This window comes from Vulpes vulpes, chromosome 14 (assembly GCF_048418805.1).
Source record: "Vulpes vulpes isolate BD-2025 chromosome 14, VulVul3, whole genome shotgun sequence".
Taxonomy (NCBI): Eukaryota; Metazoa; Chordata; class Mammalia; order Carnivora; family Canidae; genus Vulpes; species Vulpes vulpes.
This window is the reverse complement of record NC_132793.1, coordinates 109251191-109264393: the sequence shown is the minus strand read 5'-3', so window position 1 is coordinate 109264393 and position 13203 is coordinate 109251191. Positions and strand designations below refer to the sequence as shown.

Here is a 13203-nt window from a genome sequence, read left to right as displayed (position 1 = left end):
GTTGTGTGTTTATTACACCAGCTTCCATGGATGATTTCTGGTGGATTTGTTAGAAATAGGAATGAAGAACGATAAGAAATTCTGAAAACTTTCAGTCTTTGAAAATTACCCTGTTATTCACTGGGTAACAGTGCTGGGAGTGGGGCCTCTGCAGGTCTCTCAGGCCCATAGAGAGAACGAGCATCTTCCCTTGATAATTCCCACATTGGTGAAGTTCTGGTGTATGAGGTGCTTCCATGTCTGTTATATAATCATTAATATTTTTCCTGAACAAGTATATTGAGTGCCTATTAAGTTCCAAGGGTTGTTCACAAGCTTCAGACGTAGAGGGCACACATGCAAAACTGCTCACATGAAGCTGATGTTCTAGGGTAGGAGTCAAGAAACTTCTTCCACATTGGACCAGGCAGCAAAGATCTTTGGTTTTCCGAGCCATACATACTCTGTCATGTGCTCCTCTCTGCCATTGTGGTGTCAAAGTGGCTATCAACTATATGTAAACAAATTAGTATTCCAATAAAACTTTATTTACAGAAATAGATGGGCCAGGTTTGGTCATTAGGCCATGGATGTGCATATGTGTAGGCGGCAGATAATGAGCTAATAATCATTCACTAAACAAATACGTAGTCAGATGGTAATGAATGCCATAGAGAAAAAGAAACAAAGTGAAGGGGATAGGGAATATCCTCATGAGACAGTCCAGTATGGTGGCCAAGGGGCTGCTGCTGGGAACCACCAGGATGAGAATTTTGGCTCTGCCATTTCCTAGTTGTGTATCTGGGAGTGTTTGTGTCCCTTCTTGCCTCAGTTTTCTTATCCATATATTGAGGGTGACAGTACTTATGCTGTTAAGATGTACAAAGATTAAGGGAAGTGGCGCATTGTAGTAAAATACTCAAAAAGTATTGTTTTTTATTGTAAAATTTCTCATTTTAATCCTTTTTTTAAAAAAAACGAGGTAAGGATTTTTTGATAAACTAATTGGGAAAGTGGAAGAAATCATTTCTTTCTTGGTTGGTTTTGAACATGTAGCTTGATGTATTTTATTTAATTCTAAGGATTTTGGACTGACTTCTTAATGATACAGAATTTATTTCAGTAATTAGTAAGATATAGAGTTTTTATCATTCAGTTTTCCAAGTAAATTACCTGGGATTTCAAGTGAATGTGAAAAATCTTGCAATATGGAATCATAATCCAAGCTTAAGGCTAAATCTATGACATATTGTATCCAAAACTTAGTTGATTTAGTCCTAGCAGTTTAGAAGCTAACCTGACGTGTTAGGTGTTTGTCTAAAAAATGTTCCTCATTGTTGACTGACTGTAAAACTTGTTTATGAAGATAAAATTTTTGTTTAGAGGTTTTTTTTAATATCATGAGAAATTTTCAGATTGGAATTTCTTTGGCATGTTTATAGTTGTAAAGCTCTTTATAATGTAGTAGCAGTGTGTGATCAGTGAAGCTTGATCACTGATACGCATGCCTATTGTGCGTTTCAGGAAATGACCTTTGTGTGAGTGCACAAGATGTGGTCCGTGTGGTTTCTGGCTTTACCTTTCCATGTGGGAGAGTCTGTCCCTCGGTGGTGTCCCTTCAGAACCCTCACCGGCCCCTCTCGAACCGTGCAGGTGTTAGATGGTGCTGACAGCCAGTATTCGGGGATGCAGATTGGACAGCCACAGGACGAGGATGAGGAAGCCGCAGGCATTCTTCCAGATGAGGATGCAGATGCTTTCAGAACCTCTTCAGTTGGTATGTGGACATCAGCAGTGCACTGTGGAATAATCTGGTTTCAACCTGACATCTCTTTTACCTTAGCTTCCAGGAAGAGATCTTTAGATAGCTTTGTTTTCTGAGCTGTAAATAGCAAATGTGGAAGGTTAGTTGAGGAATGACTGTCCTTGGTTTTGATCTAAATCCTGAACTTTCATGTGGACTTTGTGTAAATATGCATATTGATTTCTTGAACTAGAAACTTGTCACTCAATCTTGATTTCTCTGATTTTGAAGCCCTTCAGCAAGCACATTTATTGAAAAGCATGGGCCACAGCAGACAGCCCTCTGACAGCAGTATAGACAAATTTGTCTCCAGAGATGAAGTTACCGAACCAGGAGATCAAGAAAACAAGGTGAGATATTTGGGCATGAGACCACTTGGCATTCTGAGCTCTTGTGAGAGTTTAAAATCACTCTGGCTCCTGTCTGCTGTGCTCCTCGCTTTCCCATCTCTGAGCTTCTACTCCGCTATTCCCCCTAAATATCAACCCCTTCCTGGGTGTGCTCTTCTTTTCTGCCCCTCCAGGTACTACCCAGACCCTTGAGAACTACCTGGAGTTCTGCCTCCTTGAGAGTCCTTCTCAGACAAATCTGCCTTGTACTGATTCCTATCTCCCCTGATTTCTTGGGCCATTCATCTGATGGTCGTGCGTAGTCTTGGAGCATTTCTTGTTTTTATTCATTGAATTATTCATTTGATTGTTTATAGTGGTAAAATACATAAAATATAAAATTTATGATTGTAACCGTGTGAAGTGTACAGCTCCATGGCATAAGTGCATTCACATTGTGCAGCTATCACCACCCTCCATCTCCAGAGCTCTTCATCTCCCCAGATTGAAGCTCTGTCCCCATTAACCACTAACTTCCCATCCTTCCTTCTCCTGGCCCCTGGCTCCCACCATCTGCGTTGTGTCTATATGTGACTATTCGAGGGGAAGCTCAGCTAAGTGGAACCAGGCAGTCTTTGTTCTTTTGTGACCGGCTTGTTTCACTTGGTAAATGTTCTCAGTGTTCATCCATGTTGTAAGAGGTGTCTTCCTCCATAAGACTTAGTAATACCTCACTGTGTGGATGGACCACATATTGTTTTTCTGTTCATCTGTTGATAGGCACTTGGGTTGCTTCTGTCTTTTGGCTGTTATGAGTGATGCTGCTAGGAACCTGGCATGTAGGCATCTTTTGGATGTACACCCAGAAGTGGGATTGCAGAGTCATAGGGTAGTTCTAGTTTTAGTTTTTTTCGAGATCCCTGCACACTGCTTTCCCTGATAGCTGCACCGGTTTGCATCCCACCAGCGACATGTTGGGTTCCAGTTTTCCCCATGTCCTCGCCCAAGGCTTGTCATTTTCTGGCTTTTTTTTTTTTTTTTTTTTTTTTGGAGTAGCCATCCTACTGGGAGTGAGGTTGTAGATCATTGTGATTTTGACTTGTTTTGACTTGCATTCCCTAATGATGAGTGATGGGGGACATCTCTTCCTGTGTTTACTGGCTATTTGTATGTTGTCTTTGGAGAAATGTCTGTTCAAGCCCTTCGCTCGTTTTTTTTTTTTTTTAATTTTTTTTTGAATTAATTAATTTATTTATGATAGTCACAGAGAGAGAGAGAGGCAGAGACACAGGCAGAGGGAGAAGCAGGCTCCATGCACCGGGAGCCCGACGTGGGATTCGATCCCGGGTCTCCAGGATCGCGCCCTGGGCCAAAGGCAGGCGCTAAACCACTGCGCCACCCAGGGATCCCCCCTTCGCTCGTTTTTTAATCAGGTTTAGGAATTTATTGTTGTTAAGTTATCCATTGAATTGTCTGTAAAATCTCTCTCTATTGCTTACTGCTTATAAGTGTCTTGTCTTCTCAGTTCTAAATTCCCCGAAGGTGAGAAATTGTCCATAGTCCCTCTGTAGCTGCCCAGTCTCTGCACTTCCTTCCAAGTCCTGCTCAGGCACAGATGTGTCTGTGCCATCTCTGCTTTGGGCATTCCCAGGGCTCTTGCACTCTGTGCCTGAGTGCTTCCCCTTGTGTAGATGGTGGTTCGTCCTGTCCTTTCCCAGCAGCCTCTCCTGAGTGCTGGTGCCGCCCCCCCCCCCCCCCCCCACGCATTGGACTTCTCCCCGCCACAGTCTCTGTGACCCTACAGTGTAGCTGCCTCTGACCACTCTGGATCTGTTCCAGCATGGTCTAAGGCCAGGCTTTCATGGGACAGAGATAGGTATCTCTGTGTCCCCAGCACCTGGCATAGTTGCTGCTCTGGACCTATTTTTTGAACACACTGACGAGTGACTATAGTGGTTCCTTGATCATAAGACAAACGATCATAAGAAAGTGTCCATTTCTTTGTTGTAGCCTTGCCGGATCAAAGGTGACATAGGACAGTCTACCGATGATGATTCTGTTCCTCTTGTCCATTGTGTCCGCCTCCTGTGTGCATCATTTTTGCTGACTGGGGAAAAAAATGGTATGTATAGCAGAGCAAGTACAGAGCTGAGGGAAGTGCCTAGGTCTCAAGGTCAACTTGGTGACTGGTGCCTCATCACCACAGCAGAGGGAGGGAGTAGAGTCTGGGGTGAGCGGTGGTCCTTTTCACTGATGGGAGAAGGAGGGAGTGATGGGGGAGCTGGGTTCCTGGGTCTTGTTTTGTTTATGTGGAAACTAGCTGTCTGCCACTTTGAAGGTCACTTTGCTGCCTTCCTTGCAGTTTTGGTTCCAGACAGGGACGTGCGGGTCAGTGTGAAGGCACTGGCACTCAGCTGTGTTGGAGCTGCTGTGGCCCTTCATCCTGAATCTTTCTTCAGCAAACTTTATAAAGTACCTCTTGACACCATGGAATACCCTGGTATGTTACAAGTTCACAGCCTATTCCTCATGTTTAATCATTGCTTTGAAAACTATTTCAGATCATCTTGGCTATTTTAGTTTAGAGTAATGTTTTTTGAGTTAATTTGTGGCATTTTTGAACTGTGTTGTAGCTCTATATAAAGCACATAAATCATAATGTTTTTTGTTTTTTGGACTCCCTGTAGATGCAATGTTTAGTTTAAACACACATGATGAAACAATAGAAATGTGGGAACATAAGAGCCAGTTTACATACATATTGGATTTATACCAAAAGCACAAATTTTGTATAATCAAAATTGCTTTGGGTCACACTCAGCCAGGCCAGATGTTCACACTCAGAGACAAGTGCGACCCGAGACCAGCAGAGCACCAGCAGATCCAGGCTCCTGTAGCACACGTTCTGGGACATTCTCTCATGTTGGAGTAAATGGGGGAGGAACCCCACTTCTAAAATTACCCTCCCGAGTTCTCCCCCTTTCTTTGGGCGAGGGGACACACTTGTGCTTTTGAATTCATATTAGGTAAGTGTGGACTAGTTTGAGTTTCTGTAATTTTTTTTTTTTTTTAAGTGAAATCTTAAAATTTTGATTATTGGCTGGCAGCCTGGAATTATAATCCAGAACATCTATTGTGTTGAAGTGATGTCACGGCTATGATGAATCTAGAATCTTTAAACCCCATGATATTTTTTTACCAAATCTATATTCTAGATTTGGAATCCTCCCTCGCCTTTTTTTTTTTTTTTTTTTCCTTTCCTGAGAATTAAACTTTTCTTCTGAGTTAGAAAATGGATGGTAGGGGCTTGTACAGTGGCTGGGCAATTTATCTCTACAGAGGAGCAGTATGTGTCAGACATCCTGAACTACATCGACCACGGAGACCCCCAAGTCAGAGGAGCCACGGCCGTTCTCTGCGGAACCCTCATCTCCTCTATCCTCAGCAGATCCCGCTTCCAGGTGGGAGATTGGATGGGCACCGTCAGGACCCTGACAGGTAATGGCAGAACTTGCAGTGTATTTCCTAGGTAGAACTCTGTAGTTCAAGTTTGCATAAAGGCGCTGTTTGCTCTTCTGGTTAGGAAGTACATTTTCTCTGGCGGACTGTGTTCCTTTGCTGCAGAAAACTTTGAAGGATGAATCTTCTGTTACTTGCAAGTTGGCTTGTACAGCTGTGAGGGTAAGTATAATCTTTTGTGAAAATCAATTCTTTGATTAGTGGAAATTTTACCTTTGTTACCATTAAAATTGGGTTTAATGCTAAATATTCGTAGACCTTCTAAAGCTGTGAACAACAGTAAACATGGATGTGTCCACGACTCCATTGCAGAAAGCATTACCAAGAAAGGTTTATTTAATAGAGTGTAGCATAAGTTTTAATACTCAGGGTATTTGTTTGAAATGCTCCTTTCCTAAAGGATCTTGCTTTTACACCTTGCTAACATGAAGCATAAAATCTGTTGAATTAGACACCACTGGTGCTCTCAGGCCCATAGAGTGCTGAGTTAATGGGAGCTGTGAGGTTATTTAGTGACCTCTGTGTGAGGTCTGTGCAGCGCCTCCAGCCTTGACACAGCAGTGTGGTGAATCTTTGTAGATCAGATGTTCCGTAAATCACTATTGGCCAATCAAAAACAGTAAAGATTGACCAGTAAAAATCAAAGCAAAAACCTAATAGTTGTCAAATTAATTAGGATACCTTCCCTTTTCACAATTTCATGGCCAGAATTGTTCTTAGTTCCAAATGTTTGCCAGGTTTCAGGTGGTCCGTCCGTCTGGGAGCAGAGGGAAGTATGCCAACAGCATGGCAGGTTGCTGACCTGGAGTTAGCTTGCACACGCTGTGTGCAAGTGCCTGCATGTGCACAGAGGGGCAGGAAGGGTACAGCCACGGGAGCTGTGCCATCACAGTGGGCTGAAGAGTACATGGCCACTTAGCAAAGGACAGGGGTCCAGAGTTGGTCCTGGGTCTGAGACTTGTTTTAGAATGGAGTGGTTTACCACTGATACATGGTTGTGAAATTGGCGTCTGGGAGTAGAGGCCATGACCAAGACAGAAACGGGAGGAAGAAGGGAAGAAAGAAAGAAGGTGATATGAAAAGGACACGTTTAGTTTTAAACTTGAGTTAATGACATTTCTGAGGGGAAAAGTGCAGCATCCCGGCTGCAGTTAGAAGAGGAAGAATCGGGTACGGAGGCGTGATGTCGTAACTGTGAGGCAGCAGTGACGGTGTAGGGTTGACCCTGATGCCGTTCCTTGGTGGTCTTGTCTTCCAGCACTGTGTCATGAGTCTCTGCAGCAGTAGCTATAGTGAATTGGGATTACAGCTGATCACCAACGTGCTGACCCTGAGGGATAGTTCCTACTGGTTGGTGAGGACAGAGCTCTTGGAAACTCTTGCAGAGATTGACTTTCGGTAAGTGAATCAGGTTCATGAGGTTAGGAAACCAAACCTGTTTGGGAGTTTGAACTAGGAATATTGAAAGGGCCGGGACAGTTGCTTCACATACTAATTCATGATGGTTGTCAAGTAAGCTGTGAGTCGGGAGTGTGGGTGGTGTGGAGAGCTGACGCTTTCTCAGCTTGCTCTGTGCTTGGGATCTTAAAACACGGGTAGAATAGTAGGTCTCTCTGGTGGTTTTAGTCATCTGAAGGTTCTGGATGGCGAGAACAAGCAAGTTCAAACTTACATTACTTCTGCTTGTAAGTGAAGGGGAACTTCCTCCTCTTTGTACTGAACCTGGATCACAGAGCCCAGCTATACTCACTGCAATTAAACAATAACTTGATGCCTTTTTCATTTTCTAAGAGTAAGTTTGGTTTAAGATGTTTTCTTTCAGTTCTTTCTTTTTGAAGGGGAAATTTCTTTTAGTATTTAGGCATTTCAGTATTTTTCAAGCCACTGTTACAAAGTGCCTGTTACATGCCTGGCTCGGGGGTTAGTGCTTTCTGTGGTTAGTTACTTTCTCCCACATAACATCTCTGTGGATTAGGGGTTGCTCTCAGCTCTGCCTTGTAGAGAGGGACCCTGTGTGGCGGGCGTGAGGAATCCCAGGCCGCTCAGAGTCACAATAATAGATGTTGATATTTATTTTGAAGAAAAATGGTTTACTGAGTCTGAAATGAGGAGAGGAATATGAAGTCTGTTTACTTAAAAACCTTTGTCCTTCTGTGGGTCTGAGAGGTGCTACCTCTCCGGTCTTCCCCGGTGGCTGGACAACCCCTGCCACCACCACCGCCTTCTGTGTCCCATCAGGGTCTGGCAGGCTGACACTGGGTGTTTGTGGAGTAACTAAATTGTTTTGTGTTAAAAATGTTCCTTTGTTAGGTTGGTGAGCTTTTTGGAGACAAAAGCAGAAAACCTGCACAGAGGGACTCATCATTACACAGGGGTAAGCAGTTCATTTTTATGAGGCTGTATAACTGCTAGGAGTTGCACTTTCCTAGGGGTGTGTGTCTCCTCTGAGTGTGCTCTGTACCAAATGGACTCCGGGATTCAGGTTGTGACAGTTGTGATTGTGTATGTGAGTTTAAGACTAGTGATCGTGAGCTCTTACTCAGTGGCCTTCCAAAATATCTTACCTGAAATTGGGTTAAATACAGATGTTTTATCTATTTCTGTTATACTTTTCTCCGAAGCTCTTAAAACTACAAGAACGAGTGCTCCATGATGTTGTCATCTATCTGCTTGGGGATGAGGACCCCAGAGTGCGGCATGTTGCTGCAGCGGCATTAATGAGGTATTTTCTTTTTTTTTTTTCTTTTTTTTCTTTTTTTTTAATGAGGTATTTTCCAAGCATTTTCTCACTGCTCACTTTTCATTGTGGAAGCACTAAAGCAGTAAGAGGAAGGGAGTTGGATCATCCAGAGAGTAGGTGAGCATTGCCAGATCCTGGGTGCTCACTTTACTTTCAGCTCCTTTGAAACCATCAGAAGAGAGACTATTTACCGTGCACAAGTCTAAAGTGAGGGTGAAAACTGCAAAACAGTGTAGCCTCCTAGTGTAAAAGTGATGTGCTTTCCTTGTCAGAAGTTTGAAATATAGAGAAGAGCACACGAAGAAAATAGAAATCGTCTTCAGTTCTGCTATCAGAGATATCACTGTGAATATGTTGAGGTATATCCTGTGTACAGGTCTCTTCTTCAAAATTGGGGCCATGTGTACGTGCGATTTTGTGATCTGATCATTTCCACGTACTATGTTATTACGTCTTCCTGCTATCAGACTTTTCTAAAAAAGAAATTGTAACCACCAGTGATGTCTAGGGCAGCACTCTGTATTCACATAATGTTTATATTTTAGTACTGAAATGTGTGATGTGTCATACACTATGAGATCAGTGAAAGCTATGCATACTGTTTCAGAAAAAGAAATTTTAGTGGCCAGTATTCTGTAGTCGTGACAAACTTTTGTATAAATATTATTCGGTTGGCTATTAAGTTTTCTTTGACTTAAATAATGAATAATGCTCATAAATATTGTTATACATAAACGTTTACATATACATTTTTTCCTTAGAATTAATTCTTGTAAGTTGGGTTACTAGGCCAAGCTTTTTTGATGTTTTGTTGTTTTTTTAAGTTTTTCATAGCTTTACTGAAGTATGATTTTCTAAGATCCCTTAACATTTTAAGTACACAATTTAATTATAGTGAACTTACAAAATTGTGTAACCATCAACCATCCCAGTTTTAGAACATTTCCATCACCCCAGAAAGATCCCTTGTGCCCGTTTGCAATAACTCCCAGCCCCAGGCAATCACGAATCCACTTCCTTTTCTGGATATTTCATGTAAATGGGATCATACAGTAGATGGACTTTGGCCTCTGGCTTTTTTCCCTTGGTTTTCAAGGTTCATCCCTGCTGTTGTGTGTGCCCGTAGTGTGTTCCTTTTATTGCTGCATAGTGTTCCATTATGTGGGTGATACTGTATTTTCTTTATCCATTCACCAGGTGATTTATATTATTTCCACTTTTTTGGCTACTGTGAATTGTGTTGGTTGAACATTTGCCCATAAGACTTTGTGTGGACATATGTTCTCACTTCCTTTGGGTCAGTACCTAGAAGTGGATTTTTTATGGGTTTTGGTACGTGAAATTGTTCTTCGGAAACATACCAGTCTCTACTCTTAACGACCAGAATATGATTCTTCTCACCAAAACAAATATTTCAAAAAGGTTGAACATGTGTCAGTTGTTGAGGCAGAAATGGGTATTTCTTTTTAAAATAACTTCTCTTTTAAAAGTAACACATTTACGAACAAAATTTAGGGAAAATACAAAATAGGAAATAAAAATCTTTGTGATCAGACTATGCAAAACCGAAGTTCCATTTTGATGTATATTTTTTCTGTTTTCATCATCATTTGCATATTTCTTTGATTACATGTGAGGTGTACCTTTTCATGCACTAAATTGGGTTTGTATGACTTGCCTAATCAATGATTTTAGACCTTTACCATTTTCTGCAAATGATAACCATTTATTTTACCTTAGAAAAAATTGTACTTATGACCATATCTCCATAGCAGAGAGATTTTAATTAAAGATACTAGAGTTTGCAAACAAATGTGATAAAATAGTTGATTGTTTCTAAAAGTTCTGAGTCCTGTCCACAAGTGTATGAGTACACTCATGCAAAATATGCCCAGTGTTGATTGCAGAAACGAACCCTTCTGTTCTTTTAGGAAATGTTGCCTGTGTTCTGCTTTTGAGTTTAGATTTGTGAGGGTCCTTAGCTAGAGCTTCACCGTCTGGGAATGTGTGTGATGGTTTTGCAGGCAGAATTGCAAAAGCGAGTAAGGGCCAGCCCCTGGCGTTCAGATCTGCCCTGTGCTCAGTACTTTCCATGGACAGTGGCTTCATGTACTTGTTCATCTGGCTCAAGATGACTAGAAAGAGAACTTGAAATCAAAGCATTTTATCACATGTAGAGAAAAGTACTTAATTGTACGGCAGACAAAAAGCAAGTACAGCACCTAGTTATTTCGGGGTTGGTGTGACTGGTGTGCAGGTGATTGGTCCCATGGCCAGAAGCCCCATTCTGGTGTGCTGGAAGGCCCTATGAGGGTGGCAGGTGCTGTTCTGTCCTTCAGGCCTAACCACCTCAGCAGAGAAGGGTGGGGAATCACAGGTGAATTTCATAGACTTCTGTCAGTAAATACACCTTATTTCTCTGATAGGCTTGTCCCAAAGCTGTTTTATAAGTGCGACCAAGGACAAGCTGACCCCGTGGTGGCTGTGGCGCGAGATCAAAGCAGTGTTTACCTGAAGCTCCTCATGCACGAGGCGCAGCCTCCATCTCACTTCTCCGTCAGCACCATAACCAGGTATGCGCGCTGCGTGCATCCTAACGTTGGCGGTGTGGGGTGGGGGGTGCCCTTTCCTGACACCTTTCTTCAGGGCTCTGATGTAACACATCGTGGTTTCTAGAGAAGGAGCTTCAGGTATGAGGGTGTTTGCGTAGGTGATCTCCTTCGGAATTCGCTGCCTGCCTCTTCATTTAGCAGGCTCTGCTGTAGTCACAGAGACTTTGTGAATCTTCTAATCACATACTGATAAATGGGTTTTTGTGTGTGCCATTTATGCTGTATCTTATCTAAAAACCTGTCTGATGACTTTTTCAATTTGTGTTGCCAGTGAAGAGTATGATGTGGTTATGTCATTCCCCCCTCCCTGGCCTTTAGGTAACTGGGCTATTGAGAGTGGCAGTGTTAGGTAGGATTGGCTACTGGTGCACAGTGGTTTGCAGTTAACCACTATTTATGTCTCTTGTGAGAAGCTTTTAAATGCCATTGCCGTTGGCACACAGTCTGCTCACATCTGGTCTCAGGTAAGCACACAGACTGGAAGTCGTTAGTACAGAAATGCTTTTTTTTTTTTTTTTTTAATAAATTTTTATTTATTTATGATAGTCACACACAGAGAGAGAGAGAGAGAGAGAGAGGCAGAGACACAGGCAGAGGGAGAAGCAGGCTCCATGCACTGGGAGCCTGACGTGGGACTCGATCCCGGGTCTCCAGGATCGAGCCCTGGGCCAAAGGCAGGCGCCAAACCGCTGCGCCACCCAGGGATCCCCAGAAATGCTTTAATGAAGCAGTCATTCCTTAGAATTTTAGTTTGCAAAGAAGCTTGCAGAAGTGGTCATAAAAGATTATTGTGCAGTTTTCACTGTGTGTCTTAAATGTTATTTTTAAAATGAATTTTTATATGTAGCTCTCCTTTCTGTTAGTGGCAATTTTATTTAAAAGTTTAGATATCAAGGCTGAGATGTTTGCTTGATGCTTTTGTTTTGAATTTGAAATTCAGCTTGTCAAATTTGGAAGCTACTCCTCAGTAGATATTATGTCTTCTCATGTAAAGATTGCTTTAAAAAAACACATGGAAATAATTTTCTCAGAGAAAAAATTTTTTAAACCTAAGAAGTGTTTTTATCACTTCTTCTGAAAGAAGTGATGTTTTCTTCTCTCTGAAAAGGTTCCTCTAAGATAAGCAAAAGCAGCATGATGGTATCTCATTATCAGGAGTTGAGCAATCTTAGGGTAAATGGTTTCTGAGTGTCATTTCAGAGAATGCCAGCAGAGATGAGTATAATATTTGCATTCAAATTGGTATCTCAATAAAACTTTGTTTTTTTTTTTTTTCAATAAAACTTTGAAAGTCTTCCCAGTTTCATACTTAGGCTGGCCTTTGGACATTGGCTGTCTTGCTTTGGCTCTTGGGTGGAAAGCACCATGGCTAGTGATGTGGCACTGTTTTGCACCTTAGCTAGCAGCTCTTTGAGAATTGATGTGGGAAGATAAAAGAAGTCTTCTCCTGAGTTTTGTTGTTGAGTTCTGAGGACACTAAGGGATTCAGAAGTGAATCCAGCACTAATCCTGTGTGGGCTCCGCTTACAGGGTGGGTGACTTAGAATTTGTATGTAACTTCAACAAGGGGTTGAAATCAGTATGTGCCATGAGTGCAGTGTTGGGAAGCACCTTGGCAGCCCCACAGTGGGACGAGTACTTTCTTCTTCCCTGGAATCAGGAGTAGCTTCAAGAAGGATTTTTTCCCAGCTTAAAAGTTTGAAAAATAGTTGCTTTGGATGTATGGAGAGGTGGCAGGCAAGCAGGCAAGGAAGGCTATGGCTGGGCAGTCTACCTGGGCTCTGTGGCGCAGATGTTCAGGATGAGCTGGGACCAGGAGGGGACTTTGTGCCACCACTGTAGTGATATGTGGTTCATGTCCAGTCTGTTGTTCACTTCAAAGTCAAAACTGCTGTAACATCTCATGGGCTTTAATCTTAAACTTTGAAGTGCCATTTGAATTTTGGAAGTACCATAAGCTTTAATAGTAGTTTTTAGTCTCCATGTTTTTCTCATTAGAATCTACAGAGGCTATAACTTACTACCGAGCATGACAGACGTCACTGTGGAAAACAACCTCTCCAGAGTCATTGCAGCAGTTTCCCGCGAATTGGTCACGTCAACCACACGCGCGCTCACAGTAAGTCTCCTTGGTTGGCTTTGCAAAATTGATTCTGGGTTTGTGCAGCCGGGTTTTCATGGTGAGTTGCTTTGTGAGAGCTCTTGAACACAGGGCTCACT

The 13203-nt window shown here is 42.3% G+C and overlaps 1 protein-coding gene across 2 annotated transcripts in view; it reads left to right on the top strand.

Moving 5' to 3' along the window:
- Positions 1–13203, top strand: part of HTT (huntingtin) — a 146002-nt gene that overhangs the window by 47039 nt on the left and 85760 nt on the right. For both annotated transcript variants that reach the window (XM_072737636.1, XM_072737635.1), the window contains 11 exons: positions 1633–1756; positions 2015–2133; positions 4123–4234; positions 4475–4612; positions 5452–5610; positions 5696–5793; positions 6890–7029; positions 7942–8005; positions 8253–8353; positions 10798–10944; positions 12982–13102. In XM_072737636.1, the coding sequence (XP_072593737.1) occupies positions 1633–1756; positions 2015–2133; positions 4123–4234; positions 4475–4612; positions 5452–5610; positions 5696–5793; positions 6890–7029; positions 7942–8005; positions 8253–8353; positions 10798–10944; positions 12982–13102 (1323 nt within the window). The remainder of the gene's footprint in view (positions 1–1632; positions 1757–2014; positions 2134–4122; positions 4235–4474; positions 4613–5451; positions 5611–5695; positions 5794–6889; positions 7030–7941; positions 8006–8252; positions 8354–10797; positions 10945–12981; positions 13103–13203) is intronic.